The 19,868-nt window shown below is 41.9% G+C and overlaps 1 protein-coding gene across 6 annotated transcripts in view; it reads right to left on the bottom strand.

Moving 5' to 3' along the window:
* The window catches only part of pcnx1 (pecanex 1), a 297,449-nt gene that overhangs the window by 105,342 nt on the left and 172,239 nt on the right, over positions 1 to 19,868 (bottom strand). For 5 of the 6 annotated variants that reach the window (XM_078563132.1, XM_078563128.1, XM_078563131.1 and 2 more), the window contains 4 exons: positions 10,621 to 10,678; positions 7,814 to 8,028; positions 4,976 to 5,129; positions 4,856 to 4,888 (listed from right to left, as the gene is read on the bottom strand). In XM_078563132.1, coding sequence (XP_078419258.1) covers positions 4,856 to 4,888; positions 4,976 to 5,129; positions 7,814 to 8,028; positions 10,621 to 10,678 — 460 coding nt within the window. The remainder of the gene's footprint in view (positions 1 to 4,855; positions 4,889 to 4,975; positions 5,130 to 7,813; positions 8,029 to 10,620; positions 10,679 to 19,868) is intronic. The other variant, XM_078563129.1, reaches the window with a different exon arrangement.

The following is a 19,868-nucleotide window of genomic DNA, read 5'->3' on the forward strand; positions in this document are numbered from 1 at the left end:
ACCAGTTGTATGTTGACGGAGTGAAACCCTTTACATTTACAAATGTCTGGTCCCTGGAAACCTTTATGGTGACATGAGTGTAGTCAATTACACTTGGCACTTGAGGAAATGCAGCAATGATTCCAAAAGTGGCTGCTCTTGCAGCCTGGCTGTCTTCATCAGTGGTGAATTCACTGACATGACTAAATAGGGTCGCCTCCTTTATGCACCTATGTGTAGCAGCCTGTAAGGTGCCACATGTCACGCATGGTGCCCTGGAAGCTCCAGCTGGCATAGAAATTGAGGGCCGCTGTAACCTTGAGGGCCATTGCTTTAGGGTTCCCACCAAACACACGTGTTTACATGTCTTGGTAAACAATCCTACATATTTTGGTGACCATTTCCCAAGACATCCTCAGACATCTCTGGTATCACCTCTCAGACATCTGTAGGTAGTTAGCTCTTGTCCTGTGGATAAGTTGACTTGCCAGTGCCTGTCTTCGTTGATGCCTTCCTTCAGTGTCTGCACCCGGACTAACCTGCCCCTCTGGCGCTGCCTGCTGTTGGTCTTGCGGCTTCCTTCTTCACATTCTCTCCTCGTGCTCCCGAGGTCGCAGGAGAATTGGGTGAATGAGACCCATGGTTATAGACAGTAATGGCACTCTGTGCAGAGGGCAGACGTAAACATGAGAGCATGTCCATCTATGGTTCTCATCCATTTAACTAATTATCAGTGAGTCCCTTTAATCAGCCAATTGTGGGCAACATGAACTCCACCCATCCAAAACAACCCTCCTGCCACTTCAATCAAGCTTACATTCAGAGAAACTGTGTTCAGCAAGAGACTCTAAAAGTATAGTGTGTGTTACTTTTCAGACCTGCTCCTTTACCTCTCTACCCGCCCCCTGTCGTGCACATACTTCCCCTGCCAATCACCTTTGACCCACCCAACATAACCATTTCTCTTCCCTGTTACCCCTGAACCTCTGCCCCTTACCCTGGACTATATAACCATTATCCCTCCAAATGCCATCTGTCCCCTGGGGCCTACACCCATGATCATCCCAATTTCCCCTCTGACCCTGAACCCTCCCATTGTCCATCTCATTTCTTTTGTTCACTTCTGTGATCCACCCCATGAGACCTTGCAACGCCCAAATGACTCTGAACCTGCCTCCATACCGAGTTTCTCCCTTTGACTGTGATTGTTCCCTCCGACAACCAGTATCTTGAATTCGACCCTCAGAACCCCACCATTGATAGTACTGATCCCTCCCTTTAGTCCCATCACCCATCTTTAAATACCTGCTGGGCCAACACATCCCCATCCCTTACATACCACCTCACCCAGAATGCTAGGCCCTTCTCCCTCTGCACTTCCCTTCACCCAAAGACTTCCCTTTGACCACCCTTCCTTCCCTCCTCCACACTTCCCTGCACCTGAACACCCCCATCTGGTAATCCTCCCTGCTCTTCTTCACACCTTCCTTGTAAAGAACATATATTTTTATTTCTGTTGGACTGTGGATTAAAATTACAAGGGCTGGAGTTTGAAGGGCATGTCTAATGGAACAGTGTGAGGGATATAGGCAATGTTGCTGGCCTGGAACAGACCAGTGCCATGAAAGACAGGATAGTGCGAAGGAGGAGTCTGGTCTAATGGGGAACTGCCTGGCAACAATGTTTTAATTGGCTCCTAACCAGGTGACCAGGGTTTGTGTGAGAGCAGGGCAACAGAATAGATCCTAGCCTGAAAAGGAAAAGACCTAAAACCTCTTGCTCCTATGTGTGTAAGTTTCCAGTAATTCTACAATAATAGCTTGCTGGCTTTTCCTCCTCATATGTCTATAACATGCTCTCTCTCTCTGAAAACCCCTGTCAAGAGGCAAAGGGGAAAATCACTGTTAGAGGCATTGGAAGGGAAATGCTCAACCAGTGAACTAAAGACTGAAAGTGCTGGAAGACCACCTTGTGTCATCAACAAAGAACTGAAAAGAATTTGGAAGACATCGATCAAAATCAACCCATTGAACCCTGTACTCCAGAATTGGTGCTGTTGAGCTGTTTTATCCCACCCTTAAAATCCATGTTTTTGTGTCTTATGTGTCGTTCATGTGTGTATAGGGATTTAACAAGGGGTAGGGTTTAGGTTATGGAGTTAAAAGTTAGCAGTTCATATTTCTTTCTTTTGCCACTGGTTAAAGATGATTTGTTCAATAAATGGGTATTTACTTATTTGCCAGAAATTTTGCCCCGTCGGGGGAGGAGGGGGGTTGTGCGGGGGCAGGCGCAAACCCAATCGGGGACACGCCGCCGTTTTACGTGGGCGGGCCTTAGGCCCGGAAATGCTGAGCGCTCCTGTGTGGGCGAGGGGGATGATCTCCCTGAGGCACCTCTGTGACATGTGACATGATCACATGAGCTGGAACATGTCAAAGAATAAAAGTACAAATTTTTATTAGATTTTAAAACATTTCATGAAACCTCAGCCCGCCCGTGGATGAGGTTTCATGAAAAATGCGAAGGCCGCCTGGGCTCTTCGCCTGCCCGCCAACCTTAAGGTTGGACGGGCAGCTTATTGAATTGAATTAATTAGGTTTTAAATGGCCTTAATAGGTCTTTGACAGTTCGGCGGGCGCGCAGCTGAGTCGGCTGCGCACCCGCCGAACTGAAAATCCATATGATGCGCGGTGACGTTGGGATGCCCGCCCGATGTCACCATGTGTCATTTTACGTGCCGGCGAGCAGGCCCCGCCCCCGCTCGCCGACGGGAAAATTCTTCCCATTAAGTTTACAAACCTGGTGCTCGTATTCTATTAACTTAAATTAAACAATTAGGTGGGCTAATCAAACTTTTTCACATTTGTCGCGGCTCGGAGAGCAGTGGGGTTTGATATTGATATTGCAGCACACTATTACCAGTGAGTCGTGACACCCAAACACCACCCTCTGTAGTACAAGGCGGTAGGTGAACAAGGTTCAATGTGGTCAACTGCTTACCTTAGCAACAACTACGCCAAGCCAACTGGTGCACGCCACCTTTAAACAATTGTGAACTGGGTACCGTGAGATTCTCATACACCGTTGCCTTTATCATGAATGTATCACTTAATCGAAAACTATTTCATGTTAATGAGTATTCATGGCGCGCAAATGTGCTACAAGTAGGAACCTGACAGACCAGCATAATTCTCAACATGCCACACAGGCGCCGTTCACTTTATCACTGTATCTCAAACTATTGCCAGAAAATCGAAACTTTGTTTCCTGGCTAGTTAAGTCAACCTGCACACCACGTTTCACGCTCTTGTGGGCTCCATAAAATTCTACCCCCATCTTTAAAACAGTACGTTTCAGCAATTGCTTTGCTCCAACAGTACAGACTAAATCAATTGGGATCAGTTACCTCCAGCCAGGCAATCTGCAGGGCTTATACTAACAACTTCAGCAAACACTAAAGACATGAAAATATACATTTTAAAAATAAACTTAATTATGCCCTAGTGATGAAATTATAAAAACCTTCAATCTGAAATAAAAACCACCAGTGCTCTAAATACACAACAGGCCACTCAGCATCGAAAAAAGATTGATTTTTCATCAAGGCATTATTAATCTGCCCTCTTTCTGATGATGTTGATATATAAGTAAGAGTATTTGCATTTTCTGTGATTCTTTTTAATTCAAGTTAATAATAAGTCTTTTTAATTGTTTAATTTATAACTGGGTTCACCGCAGCATGGTGGTCTCTTTGACCTAATTTGATGTTCAAGTTTCCACATTCAGAATGATAATTATGACCAAATGAGCGTTTGGTTCAGTGTGAAGTGTTTGTATATGTACCAATACATTTTGTACTACCACTGATCACAGGGTAAGAGCGAGAAGTTACTGCGAGCAGCTGTGACTGAAATCTCTCAACTGTATGCTGAAGACTATTACTGTAAATAGTTCCAAAGATGTTCAACGTTTTAGTTGTTTTTCTACTTCATAAAGTTGCTATAACCATAAACAAAAAAATTTGAACAAAAAAAAAAGACAGTATGGGTTTCCCAGTCAGTGCCAAAGGAATGGCATTCACCAGTGACCTCAAAAAAAGCTGCCCACAGATACCTAGCAATCTTTGCTGCATGGATTTCGACTTTCCTGGCAAGAGCTTGAACCTGATGCCAAGTCAATTGGATCTCCAACAACAGTCATCAAACAGAGTAAGTAGCCAATCACACTGAAATATTTTTACAGACAGCAAACCAACAAGTCAATTGCTCTTAACTTTTCACTTCTAATTAATATTTTCTAGAGAACAAAATAAATGATTGGGAAATGCGCATGGGATTAAGATAGAAACTGAAATACTATAATTATTCTTTTTAAAAAGGAGTTTATTTTTAAAAAAGTGACACTTTTTATTATAATGGAGAAATTTGACATTCCACAAGTATAAAATTAATTTTTCAGGAGAAGTGAGACTCTTCAGCAGTAATTATGAACTTAGTATACTGTAAAGACCCAATTGCATCTCATTCAACAAGGTGTAACTTTTTCAAAGGATTTTACGCTGAGAATAATAGTATAAAGGGGCAAGTTTTTCTCAGGTCAATGATTTCAACTTGACTCCATTCTAGGGGGAATTTGACTGCACTTGCCATAGGGAAGGATAGTAATAATGGACAACAACTTCTGGTTCCATAGTTAAGCGGGCTGTTTCACTGCCATCATTACTACCGCAAAATCCTGGCCAATATACAACAGGGTACAGTTACCTATCATTATACTTTTCCCACAGAAACACAGTTATTGAAATGAAAGGTTTTTTGACAGCTGGGTAAGTGGAATAAAATATCTGATTTTCAAAGAGAAAATTATTTAAACTTACATGTCTTGGAGAGGAGGAATCAGGCTGCACACTCTATTAAAATAAAACGCAGTCATTGTAATTATTTTATTAATATTTTGTAATATGTGTAGTAACATTGTGATTACAAACAGCCCATACCTTCAGAAGTGAATACTGGCAGCTGGCAATAACCAGGCAAAACTGGAAGACCCAAATGTCTTTAAAGAACCCATCTATTAACAAAACAGATCCGAGGAAGGCAACAAGAATGGCCAAAACAATGGCCAAAACATTCTCCATAATTTCACGATTCCTAGGAGCAGATCAGAGACATATTATTATTCCAGTATGTTATGGTAAGCAATTCCAAATTGGGCATGCAAAATTTCATTTCATTTCATGATCCATTTCATTTGCCAATTTCACATAGCCTGCTTTTAGCTTCAGTAATTGTCAAGCACCTTTAACAGGAAGGGATGATGCACAGTCAAGTGCCACACCACCTTAAGATTTATTTTTGCTCTACTAGTTATCTGAATGGAGCCAAGTTCAATTTTCATTCTAAAATTTTTACCTGTCTTTTGGGGATCATGTTCCAGGGTTCCATCCTATTGCCTGTGTAAATTGCAGCCAGTACCTTTGAATCTTATTTGCCAACTCAAAAATATGATCTCAGGTGCAAATGCTTAATGACTCTGTTGTTTTACTGAAAAATCTCAGCAAAAGTCACTGAATTTAAAATGTATATGCAGCCAGATACAACTGCTTTGACACAGGGACAGTTGAGAGTTGTGATAAAATGTAAATGCGATTTACGTCAAATATTCTGAAATATTAATGCTGATCTTCCAAGGTTACGTTTCTAAACTGATGCCTGGAGGCAGCTAATAAGTAAACATGAAGTGTTTTGCCCTCAGGCAACATTGCCAAAATCCCTTAAGACTAGATCAAGCTGCTTGCACTTGCAACTGGGAAACAACTGTATAATTCTAGGGAACTGAGGAGCAGGACACAAATAATTTTAAAATGGGAGGGAGAAACTAGTTAAAAGATACTTTTATATCACTGTGGTGCCATCAAATTGCCTGAATTGTCTAATCTACCTCATTTTAATAGCAGCAGAGAGGCATTTATTTTTTGAGGCTGTTGGACCTGCTTTTGGAACTACTCCTCTGCAGAATCAATCAGCCTGGAGAGACAAGCATCAGAGTTTAAACATGAAAATGGGAGGGTGGCACTGGAAGGCCGCTTAAAATGGAATCTGCACTGTACCAAACCAGTGTAAAAATGCCTTAAAACATTAACATACATACTAATACCCAGGTGTTAATGGTCATGAGTGTAGTAAATTTTTCCCCCCACCATATTCAGCATCAAAACTTTTGAACAGCAACTGTGCTTCAGAGGTATCCATAAAAAGAAACTATTTCTTATATTATTTTATGCCCATTGAATTGCTAAATGCTCAGAGCGAAAAAGACTGCTTTACAAATAGTTCCTCAAAATTAAATCATTAGACAACAATTTACTTTGGACTCTCAAATTTCAGCTTGAGTTTTACTAACATGAAGCAAAATGCATCACAGTCATACTATATATGTACTATTTGCATCATATAAAGTTGTCATACTATATATGTACTATGCACAAATCGCACAAATCATTTAGCTCAACTCTCATAGAATATAGAGACAATGATAGTGATAAACCATTCCATATTGTCATCACAGTAAACGAGGCAAAGAAAAGGACTATTTTTCTCCATTTGCCTTAAACTATTCTGGATATATGGAAAGCCTAAAATGCCAAGCATGAAATAATTTCAGTTTTGTGATAAACTATCTTGCATTATTCATATCAATTTTGCAGATTGAATCATTTTGCCTGTTGCACAACAAACTGTGCTGCTTGATTAAAGGAAATAAAAAATCATGATTATTACAATCAACTAGTTAATGAGCAGGCTCTAATCCCTGATAAAATCACAAATTCTAAGGGTTGTATTCCAAATTGTAACAGGCAATTCTCTAAGAGACAGTGTACCCAACTATCTATGGCTATAGCCAGCAGTTCAAACAATGTTTGGTAGTGTGTACTTAATATGGACCTAATTTGCTGACCTTGTCTTTATCCAGTTATCTAACATTGTAAATAGAAACAAAGCTTTAAAATCACTTCAGAACATGGGGTTCTAAGCAGTTTGAATTGAATTCCATTTGATCACAGACTTGAAATTATACAGTGAGGATGTTCAACTCATTAGCCTGAAGTTCCTCTTTCCTATATTTATTTTAAATCAGATTAAGGCCAACTCTTTTGAGAACGAGAGCCTAATGTGAGAAAAATTAAGAACGTAATAATAACCAGACTTCATAGGATATGCATTTTTCATAGTTAATGTCCTGTTGCCTTCAGTCTGCTAATTTCAGATTTTCATGGGGGCTCAACAAAATCCTGGTTTGGACCTACAAATTACATTCTGGAACAGGAGCTGTGGAGCTATTAAAAGAAATTAGTCGCTATTCACACCACGCAGTTCCAGATTTGTTGCCTGCTTTTTGAAGAATTCACTCATATTAAGTTGGACATCAAATGAGCCCTTTGTCTCAGTACACTAAAAAGGAGCAAGACAGAGCTCCCATTCTGGATCACTTTCCAATCATACATGGTATGAAGCGCCCATGTACAGGTACCTGACAAGAACAATACTGGAGAACTATGATGCTCTCCATGTTTGAATAATGTGTTGGTGCTCACTCTGTCTCTTTGCATATAAAGAATGGCCAATCAAAACACTGGCAGCCAGAGACTTGCTGACACCCATGGAACTGTGCACCAAGTAGTAAAATACAGAAAACTGGAGGTGAAAAAAATTAAGCCTTATTTCACGATAGAAATTTTTTAATTCAGCTACCATTGTGCATTGGAGCACACCAGTCTTGTGTTGCACTATGTGAATCCATGCCTTTGTTACCTCAAGCAGTTATCACCTCTTACCTATCAAACAATGCTAATAGGGTTAGGCGGTCAAAGTTCACTCCTATCCATATCTTGGGAAGGATCCAAAAACGGTAGTAGTGCTTGATTTTATGGGCCTCCTCTTGTGGTTGGATGTGATCTTGTAGGTCTGGGCTGAGATCAGTGTCCTGCTGTTCTAGGAGATCTGGATCAATTGTCAACAACCTGTTCAGTCGAATCTGTGGAAGAGACAACTGTAATTGGGTTAGGTCAAAACTGTGTTTAAAACACTCTTGGTGTACAAAGTTGCAATGTCTTCCAGTTGAAGAAAATCTGTATATTTATTTAACAGTTAGTATTATTCTTTTGAACCAAACAAACTGACATGTTCCAGCAAGTGAATTTGTAAGCTTAACACAAAATGAGCTTCTCTCCAAGACAGCTGGATGCTCATTACCAGGGTGCTTTAAAAAAGCACAGGAATTTGGCTCACAATGCCTGTTTGGATATTTTTCAATTACTACTGTTTACATTACTATTTATTTGAAAATAAAAGTATTTTTCAGTCTGTTCATCTCTCATTTATAGTTGTTTCGTAGTACAGAATTTGAGTATTGCTAAAAAAAAGACATTTTATCGAAGCTTTTCATCTTGTACTCATCAGGACAATCGCAAAAATACCAATGTTAGGGGTAGCAACAACTTTATACTGTATGAAAAAAGTGTGCTGATTGGTTGGCAAGTGGACACTGATTGGTAGAGACAATGCCATGAAGAATACACCAGTTAATGGTGACTGACTTAACTGCCAAGCATTGTTTGAAATTTTAAACCAGGCAGCTCGACTCTGATTGGTCAAGACATTGCCCTGAGGAATGAACCAATGAATGGCTATCACTTATTTTGGTTAGTTGAAACAGGTGCAATGTGTGTACATGCTCTTTCTGTCTGCACAGAACAGGGCCCTGTGTATTGATATGTGTAGCTTCCAGTACATGCAAATGTGTCCCACTGCGAGCCTAACTGACAATCTTAAATTGGTTGCCAGAGTAATTTTTAAGCACACTGAGGGTTATTAAACAAATTGTGCAATTGCGGAATCGCTATTTAAGATTGTCAGCTGGGCTCACAGTGTAGCGCATACTGGAAACTACATATATTCATATACATGGCCCTGTTCTGTGCAGATGGATGGAACATGTACACACCTTAGGCCTGTGACAGCTAGACAAAATAAGTGATAGCCATTCACTTGTTCATTCCTCAGGGCAATGTCTTGACCAATCAGAGTCAAGCTGCCTGTTTTAAAATATCAAACAATGCTTGGCAGTTAACTGTCAGTCACCATTAACTGGTGCATTCTTGATGGCAACACCTCTACCAATCAGTATCCACTTGCCAACCAATCAGCACTCTCTTCTCATACAGTATAAAGTGTTGCTTCCCCTGACATTGGTATTCTTGCGATTGTCCTATAAGTGCAAGACTAAAAGCTTTGACAAAATGTCTTTTTTCAGCAATACTCAAATCTCTAGTTTGTAATGTTATAGCTGCTGGGTAAGAGTATTTTGTGATGTAATGTAGGATTACATTAGATCCAGTGAGTAGGGCAACTTTTAACCAAGACACAAGTTGCTTGTTGATAATAGTCAGAGATTTTAATTAGGTCTAGAATCAAAGAAGTTTGTTTTAACACCATTTTACATTCCATTGGGGTTTACTGTCTCGACAATATGGTCTCTCCATGCTGTAATAGTTGGAAATTGAAAATCAGAAACAATGTGCATTCGAGATTTCTGACACATGACATCATTATTTCACTGATAGTAATCTTTGCTCACCCAATAGATTGAGAGTATGCAAATATACCTTCTGCCATGTAATTCAGACACACAATGACCCAAATCTTCCAGTATCTGGTTCGCCAGAGATTTGATTTAAGTTGGGAGATGCGCATCAAGACTCCGCGGAGATCCAGAGGTGCACACATGCACTGAAATTGTCCAGGAAGTTTAAACTTCCGATGGGCAGATTTGCACTGCCCAGGAACCTCCATGAAGGTCTCTGACACTGTGGCCAGATACGCATGGCTTACCTGCACACGTATGCTGGAAATGTTGTGCTGGTTAATACCTGGTCTAACTCAATGATTAGCCAGTATAACTGAACTGAGCATCACCGCTGACCCATCATCCCCCTGACCTGACATGACTACGCCCTGCCCCCGACCTGACCCAACTACCCCCTCCACCCGACTATCCCCTCTCGACCTAACCACCCACCGCAACCAACTATCTCCACCTGACCAGATCCAACGACCCACTCACCCATTTTCTAACTCACTCACCTACTGAAAGACTTGAGACCTTTAAAAACTTATCTAAACATGGCAGCTACTGTTGCGAAAAGGGAGAGTGTCCCATCTTCATGCATCTTTTCCTACGCTCGACGTTCTTCCCTGGTGATGTCTGCGCTGTCCCATCACTGTTTCATCCAGTATCGAAAGTCCCAGATGATAAATCGCAAGAGTGGCATCGCAGAAATATTCGCGGACAGCATCAATGCAAGCGGCATCGGCGCTGATGGCAAGATGTGGGCCAATGTCTCTCTGGGTCAGTTAATTAGAAAAGTCACAAATGCTACTCAGATAAAAATGTGTTTTCTTAAAGATCCAACTCAAAACTTTCAGTATGTCTTTTTTTCCCAAACATTGAGCAGATATCAATGTCTTTGCAACATTTCCTGTTGCTATAGAAAATCTAACTAGGCAACAGTATCCAAGAAGTAACAGTAACCCCAATGAGAGTTTTTTTTTCAGCAGACACAGCATTATACCAAATACTTACTAGATCATGTGGATAAAATCTAACTGAGGTAGAGCTTGATAGATGGGAATCTGTGTCCCTGTAAGGAAGAAATAAAACCGCATCAATTTGTGAAAATAATAAAATTTACTTGTTTTGTGACTGGTGAGGGAGTATCACAAGTCAGCATCTAGCTGATTTTCAGTTTTTTTTTAATCTTAGCAAACACTAAAAATAGCTTGAATGTCTCAGAGCGAAAGATTTTAATCTTCAGAAAATGATGTTGACATTTTGCAGTTGAAATGCCAGACAGCCTGCAAGCTGTAAGTAACATAGGCTAACCTTGAATTGAGGGACAGCGCTATTAAAAACATTGCTATTGCTCTGTCCTATATTCTCTTTCAGACAAATCTTGTCAGTCATGATTTCCGGCTACATTCACATGCGTCGACAAATACAACCAAGTACACATGAGGAAGTGGTTTAGACCTGCTTCCCATGTCAACTGTTATTGCATATGAGTGACTGTACCGACAGATCTTGAATTCTGACAAGCACGTGTGATGATGACCTGTCACTTTTCTGGTAAATCCCATCATGCAGACTAGTTGAATTTCAAAAGTACACCAACACTGTAATTAGGAGTTTGGAGTTCCACCTCCAAATTAGGAACAAATTATGCATTACAATATCAAAAGGTTTAAAAGGGGCTAGAAAGTTTCTAGGTTCAATCGCTAGTCTGTGCTGAGTTAGTTGCTCTCAAGCAGGGTATACCGAAATTGCCGTGAACCTTCCTGGAATAGGAAGGGGAAAAAGAAATGAACTGGGGTTTCTGTTCCTGAACATCATCCAACTATCCTTCTGCCAAATGTGTTGGTGTTAACATTGGGTAAAGAGAAGAGCTGGACTTAGCTGTGATTCCACCTACTTAATATGGTTAAAGAATCTGTAATAATACGCTCTACAGTTATGACAAAAGGTCTAGTAATGTAGGCCTTCTGTGCCATGTACTTAGGAGCGCACAACCCAACATCGAACTGTATCCCAAGCCTGATTTACTAACATGAAAAGAAATTATAAAAACATTAAGTGCAAAGAAGGATCTAGAAAGAAGAGAGACAGCTACAACCCAGTCATGATCTAATAAAATAGCAGATCAGACTTGAGGGGCTGATTGGTCAATTATTGTTCCTATGACTAAAATTTTCAAGATGACAGATTTTGTTAGCTGAGATATTATCGCAGAATGTTGAGAGAAGGCAGATACATGCTGTTAAGATACAAATCAGCCCCAGCCTAATTGAGTGACGAACCAGGATTGAGGAGCTCAATGGCCTACTGCTGTTCCTATAAATATGCTCTCTTAATTTTAGTTCCTCCAGCCATATGTTACTATCTGGCTAGTATGATAGGTATCTTATAAACTTAGCTAATTTGTTTGTGATGATCACTAGCACAGTATACATGGGAGTATCTATGAATAAAATTTGATAGGTGTTTATTATCCACATTGTGTCTATGCAGGGTGAAAAAGAGCTTCCCAGCCTAATTCCACTTCCCAGCTCTTGGTCTGCAGCCCTTTAGGCTACAGCACTTCAAGTGCATACTCAAATATTTTCTGCCTTGACCATTCTTGTAGACAGTGAATTCTACACCCCAATACCCTCCAAGTGAAAATAGATATTCTCAGCCCCCTTTAAGCCTTCGGCCAATTATTTCAGTTGCACAGAGACTTAGTTAGAGCCTTGTGAAACACAGCATTCAATTTTCGGCATCAAGAAATATATATTGGCCTTGGAGAGGTTTCAATGTAGGTTCACCAGAATGATTTGAGGGCTTAAAAAGAGTTACATTATGAGGAAATGTTGAATAAATTTGGTTTGTAATCTCCTGAATTTTGAAGGCTGAAGGATAATCTATTGGAGGTTTTTAAAAAGATAGAAATTCAATAGGGTAGACAGACAAACTATTTTCTCTGATGAGGAAGTCAAAAGAATGGGCCGTAAGCTTAAAGTTAAAGATGGCCGTTTATGAGTAAAATCAGGAATGCTTTTTTTTACACAAAGGGAACTCTGCAACAGTCTTACCACAAAAGATTGACATTGCTGGGTCAATAAAGATTGATGGATACTCGGTAAGTAATGATCATCATAAGAAATGGAGTATGGATTGATAAAAGGAATTGAGGTGCAGACTGTTTAAAGTCAAACTGAATAGGCTCAACGGGCTTTTTCCTATTTTTAATGTTCTGAAAACTCAGTGAATTCACAGCTTTATCCTTCGAATTTCCTTTGGAACGTTTTTGCAATTTAGTGCTCTGAAAAATCTCAAGCTGGAGTGTGGAATTTTGTTAATAATGATCATTAAAACGCAGGTTGGAGCTGGTAGAATTTCTTAAAATATGGGTCGGATTTTCCAAGCAGCCGCAATGATCATTGGATTGTTGCTGTGATTGAAAATTCCTCCAACTTGACACTGTTGCACATTTCAACTGTGACCTTCTGAGCCTGGCTTCCAAGGCACACGCAGCGCAACGTCCCCTGGTAAACTCCACCAGAGTAGGGTAGAGTCGGGGGAAGGTAGGACACCCCCCAACACCCCCCTACAGTACTGGCTGGTTGTATGGTAAGTTTAAAGGTCCAGTACGAATGTTAGTGAATGAATGTAAGTGGATGAAAGAGTGATTGGTTAAGCATGTGCGATAGGGAGTAAGTTGGTAGGGTGGTATCCTGGCAGGCTAGAGTAAGTGGGTAGTCAAGTCAGGGAGGTAGTCAGGTCAGATTGGGGGCTGGTCAGGAATAGTTGGGTTGCGTCGGGGAGTGGGAGGGGTAGTCGGTTCAGGGGTGTAACCGGGAGTTCAGAGGGGGTAGTCAAGGGTTCAGTGTGAGTGACTAGAGCTCGGATATGTAGTTACCCAGATGTTAGACTAGGATGCAGGAGGCAGGAGGCAGAGAGTGGGGATAAGGGGGTCCTTTTCAGGATGGCGGCCAGTGACTAGTGGAGTTCCGCAGGGGTCAGTGTTGGGACCACAACTTTTCACTTTATACATTAATGATCTAGATGAAGGAACTGAGGGCATCCTGGCTAAGTTTGCAGATGATACAAAGATAGGTGGAGGGACAGGTAGTATTGAGGAGGCGGGGAGGCTGCAGAAGAATTTGGACAGGTTAGAAGAATGGGCAAAGAAGTGGCAGATGGAATACAACGTGAGGAAGTGTGAGGTCATGCACTTTGGTAGGAAGAATAGAGGCATGGACTATTTTCTAAATGGGGAGAGAATTCAGAAGTCTGGAGTGCAAAGGGACTTGGGAGTCCTAGTCCAGGATACTCTTAAGGTTAACTTGCAGGTTGAGTCGGTAGTTAGGAAGGCAAATGCAATGTTGGCATTTATTTCGAGACGACTAGAATATAAAAGCAGGGATGTGCTGCTGAGGCTTTATAAGGCTCTGATCAGACCACATTTAGAATATTGTGAGCAATTTTGGGCCCCGTATCTCAGGAAAGATGTTCTAGCCCTGGAGAGGGTCCAGAGGAGGTTCACGAGACCGATCCCAGGAATGAAAGGCTTAACATATGAGGAACGTTTGAGGATTCTGGGTCTATACTCGATGGAGTTTAGAAGGATGAGGGGGGATCTGATTGAAACTTACAGAATACTGAAAGGCCTGGATAGAGTGGACGTGGGGAAGATGTTTCCATTAGTAGGAGAGACTAGGACCCGAGGGCACAGCCTCAGAGTAAAGGGAAGACCTTTTAGAACAGAGATGAGGAGAAACTTCTTTAGCCAGAGAGTGGTGAATCTATGGAATTCATTGCCACAGAAGGCTGTGGAGGCCAGGTCATTAAGTGTATTTAAGACCGAGATAGATAGGTGTTCTTGATTGGTAAGGGGATCAAAGGTTACGGGGAGAAGGCAGGAGAATGGGGTTGAGAAACTTATCGGCCATGATTGAATGATGGAGCAGACTCGATGGGCCGAATGGCCTAATTTCTGCTTCTATGTCTTATGGTCTTATGATTTCATCAGTCTAACATTTCCTGGGTAACCATTCAGCCAACTGCATTGGAGGAACTGTCCAAAATCTCTGATTCTAAATTGAAGTTGGAGACATTCGCAGAAAGTACAAGGGATCAGGGGAATTGCCCATCAGAAGTTGAAACTTGAAAATGCATTCAGTCTCCAATAACCTGAAGACCAGAAGGTTTGGGCTGTGGTCTCAACATGTTCTGGGAGCTATGAAACTGAAAATCCCAATCCTAGTCTCCACTCATCTACTTTCTCTGATAGTATTCCGAGATCTATGTGATGAAATCCATACCACAGGGTACTAGAGCTTCAACGTGTTTCTTATCCAAGCACAACAGCCCTTTCCATTCTGGATTAAAGATAACTTTAGGTCTTCCAATCCAAGCACAGACAAAATTAAAATGCTCTCAAGTTACTTTATTCAGCTGCAGCCAACAGTAAACACAACACAAATTCATTACCTTCCAAAAAACAGCAGAGGTGTGAAAGATACAAACCTAGAAATTACTAGTGCAATATTAGCACTCAAATGCTTAACATACTTGTGTGATATTACTTTATCCATTTACATAACACGAGTTTAAAATAAATGGATTAATATTTGCTAGGACTGAGTGCATGCAGTTGTTGGGTAAGAAAGTCTAATTTTTATTTTATACAAGCCTAATTTAGTTTCTAGCTGGCATTATACTGAAATCTACAGTTTAAATTCTGTAGTTGTCAGTCTTAAGCAGGGTTTCTTCAAGGGTTCCAGTGAAGGAAGAGTTTAATTAAGAACCAGCTGAAACTGGATCCTCATTAAGTGACTCAGATAGGCCTTTTGTGGTAGGAGCATATATGAATTGCCAACTTAGTGCGATTTAATTAAGTAATTAATAAATTAAATAAAGCATGATAGTGTTGGCAGGGCAGGTGATGTGTTGCTGCTGCAGCATGCGGGACCTGCTGGACACCAAGGTGATCCAGAGCGAACACATCTGTAGTAAGCGTTTGCAGCTCGAGGAACTTCGGATCCAAGTTGAGGAGCTGGAGTCTGAGCTGCAGACATTGCGCCACATCAGAGAGGGGGAATGTTAGCTGGACACGTTACTCCAGGAAGCGGTCACACCCGTCTGATTAGGCAATTCAAATTTAGTCTGTGATCAGGGACAGGAGGGTGTGACTGCAGGTGAGGCAGGTATCGGGACCCAGGGGGTAGCGTTCAAGGAGACTCGACCCCTGCAACTGTCCTACAGTTACGAGGTTCTTGCCAGCTGTGTGGACGAGAACGGGAACTGCAGGCAGGATGAGTGAACTGACCACAGCACAGTGGTACAGGGATCTATTCAAGTGGGGGAGGGGGTGAAGAAATAGGAATGCAGTAGTGGTAGGGGACAGTATAATTAGGGGGATAGATACTGTTCTCTGCAGCCGTGAGCGTGAGTCCCGAAGGCTGTATTGCCTGTCCGGTACCAGGGTTAAGGACATCTCGTCAGGGCTGGAAAGCAACTTGGAGTGGGAGGGGAGGGATCCAATTGTCGTGGCCACATGGTATCAACAACATTGATAGGACTAGAAAAGAGGTACTGCTGAAAGAATTTGAACACCTAGGGGCTAAATTAAAAAGCAGGACCTCCAATGCGTGGCTCAAAGATTGGTGTGGGGGGAATGGGTTTCCATTCATGGGACACTGGCACAAGTACTGGGGTAGAAGGGAGCAGTTCCGATGGGTCAGGCTTCACCAGAACCGTGCTGGGGCCTGTGTCCTGGCGAATCGAATAACCAGGGCTGCAGAGAGGGCTTTAAAATGACTGGGATGGGGTGGTGGGGGGCAGATTCTGGAGAGGGGATACGTAGGCTTACAAAGCAAAAGGATATAGCAGCATTGCAGGGCAGCTATTTAGGTAATGATACCCAGAGTGTGGACAGAGAGCAAAAACATTTAAAAAACAGCAGCAAATAGGGTCAAAGGGGGAAAAAAATGGTAAAAATGCAAAGTTAATGGCTCTTTACTTAATTGCACTCAGTATTCAGAACAAAATAAATGAATTAACGGCACAAATAGAAGTAAATGGGTATGATCTTATAGCTATTACAGACAAGAAGATCAAAGCTGGGAACTATATAGTCAGGGGTATGTGACTTTTCGAAAGGACAGGCAGGAAGGAAATGGTGTTGAGGTAGCTTTGTTAGTACAAGATGGAATAAGTACGATAGCAAATAATCTTGGATCGGAAGATGTAGAATCCAAATGGGTGGAGGTAAGAAACAACAAGAGGAAGAAGACACTGGTGGGAGTAGTCTATAGGCCTCCTAACAGTAGCTATACTGTAGGGCAGAGAATAAATGAGGAGATAATGATGGCACGTAGAAAAGGCAGCACATTAATCATGGGTGACTTTAATCTTCATGTAGATTGGGAAAATCAAATTGGCAGAGGTAGCCATGAGCAAGGATTCATAGGGCAGAATCTTCTGGCTGGTGTGCGGGTGGCGAAACCGGCATGCCAGAGCTTAAAATGTCACCAGGTCTGGCAGCATCGGCGGAGAAGAAATCAGTTAACGTTTCAAGCCTTCATGGCCCTTCGGCAGAACTGAAGCATAGTTAGAAGGGAGAAATATAAACTGGTTTAAGGTGGGTGGGGCGGGGGGTTAGGGGGGGGGCGGGGAGAGAGACATTGAGGGTGTGGTGATTGTGGAGATGAGCAGATGATCAAAAGATGTCACAGACAAAAGGGTCAAAGGGGTGTTGAAGGTGGTGATATTTGTCTAAGAAAAGTGCTAATTAAGAATGGAAGACAGGATATTCAAAGTACAGCTCTAGTGGGGGGTGGGGTGGAAAGACTAACAAGGTTTTAGTTTTAGATTTAAAAATAATGGAAATAGGTGGGGAAAGAAGAATCTAGTGGGTGGGGTGGGGTGGGGGGAGTATAAGATCTAAAGTTGTTGAATTCAATATTCAGCCCGGAAGGCTGTAAAGTGCCTAGTCGGAAGATGAGGTGCTGTTCCTCCAGTTTGCGTTGGGCTTCACTGGAACAATGCAGCAAGTCCAGTGAAGCCCAACGCAAACTGGAGGAACAGCACCTCATCTTCCGACTAGGCACTTTACAGCCTTCCGGGCTGAATATTGAATTCAACAACTTTAGATCTTAAACTCCCCCTCCCCCCATCCCCACCCCGTTTCTCTCCCCCTCCCCCCCACCCCCCCCGGCCACTTTTTTTTCAATAATTTATATAGATTCTTCTTTCCCCACCTATTTCCATTATTTTTAAATCTAAAACTAAAACCTTGTTAGTCTTTCCACCCCACCCCCACTAGAGCTGTACTTTGAATATCCTGTCTTCCATTCTTAATTAGCACTTTTCTTAGACAAATATCACCACCTTCAACACCTCTTTGACCCTTTTGTCTGTGACATCTTTTGATTATCTGCTCATCTCCACAATCACCACACCCTCAATGTCTCTCTCCCCCCCCACCCCGCACCCCCCGCCCCACCCACCTTAAACCAGTTTATATTTCTCCCTTCTTCTAACTATGCTTCAGTTCTGCCGAAGGGCCATGAAGGCTCGAAACATTAACTGATTTCTTCTCCGCCGATGCTGCCAGACCTGCTGAGTTTTTCCAGGTAATTCTGTTTTTGTTTTGGATTTCCAGCATCCGCAGTAGCTTTTAGCTTTTTGTTTTTATCTTAAAATGTCACGCAGCATCCCGATGTCAGTGCGCGGCATAGCGATATTTCGGTCAGCGGGCTCACTATGCAGCGGGACGTGCGCCCGCCATTAATTAAATGGCCTCGTTAAGGCCCTTAACTTGCCAATCGTCGATGATTTTGAGGGGCCCGTGTGAAATTCGGCTCGGTGCATGGGCCCAACGGGCAGGTGATTTTTTTTACAAACCTCATCCAGTGGTGGGATGAGGTTTGACAGCGGTTTTAAAAATATTTAATAAAGCTTTTGTTTATTTCATTAACATGTCCCATCTCGTGTGACATTTTCACATGAGGGGGACATGTTAATGATTTTCTTATTGTTCTATCTTTAATATTTGCCAGCCTTTCAGCGATCTCCCTGAGGCAGCACTTTGTCTCAGGGAGATGTGCGCTCTTTCGCGCTTGCGCAAAAGAGCGCACTCTGACAGTTGGGGAATCCCTCCCACCGCACAGGAAGCGCATAGCGCTTCCTGTCGGGCGGGCCTTAATTGGCCCGCCCACTTAAAATGGTAGCGGCGCCCGTTTCGGTGGCAGTGATCGGCTGCCCGCCTGCCGCCAAGCCGGTGGGGCCCGTCCGCCCATTAAGGGCAAAATTCTGCCCATAGTGTATTTGGGACAGTTTCCTAGAACAATATGTTGTGAATTCAACCATGGATCAGGCTATTTTGGATCTAGTAATGTGTAATGAGGCAGGTTTACTAAATGATCTCAGAGTAAAAGATCCCCTAGGAAACAGAGACTATAACATGGTAGAATTTAGCATTCAGTTTGAGAGTGAGAAACTTGGGTCAGAAACAACTGTGCTGAACTCAAATCAGAGTAATTACAAAGGAATGAGGGCAGAATTAGCTGGAGTGGACTGGAAAAGGAGTTTAGCAGAAAAGATGGTTGATGAACAATGGCAGGCGTTTAAGAAAATAATTCATGACTCAAAACAAATATATATCCCAGTGAGGAAGAAGGATTCTTGGAAGGGGATAAACCAACCATGGTTAACCAAGGAAGTTACGGATAGTAACAAATTGAAAGAAAAAACATACAATGTGGCAAAGATTAGTGGTAAGCCAGAGGATTGGGAAAGTTTTAAAAACCAACAAAAGATGACCAAAAAAATAATAAAGACGGAGAAAATAAACTGTGAGGGTAAACTAGCAAGTAATATAAAAACAGAAAGTAAGAGCTTCTTTAAGTATATAAAAAGGAAGAGAGAGGCCAAAGTGAGCATAGGCCCCTGAGATAATGAGGCTGGAAAAATAATAATGGGGAACCAGGAAATGGCAGAGGAGTTGAATAAATACTTTGCATCAGTCTTCACAGTAGAAGACATTAATAGCCTTCCAAAAATACTAAATAATCATGGGGCAAAAATGGGGGAGGAACTAAACACAATAACTATCATTAGAGAAAAAATACTAGGGCAACAAATGGGGCTAAAGGCCAATAAGTCCCCTGGACCTGATGGGTTGCATCCTAGGATATTAGAGGTAGTAGCTACAGAGATAGTGGATGCACTGATAGTAATCTTCCAAGAATCCTTAGATTCTGGAAAAGTCCCAGGGGACTGAAAACTGC

Source organism: Cetorhinus maximus, chromosome 18, assembly GCF_964194155.1.
Source record: "Cetorhinus maximus chromosome 18, sCetMax3.hap1.1, whole genome shotgun sequence".
In the NCBI taxonomy this organism is placed as follows: Eukaryota; Metazoa; Chordata; class Chondrichthyes; order Lamniformes; family Cetorhinidae; genus Cetorhinus; species Cetorhinus maximus.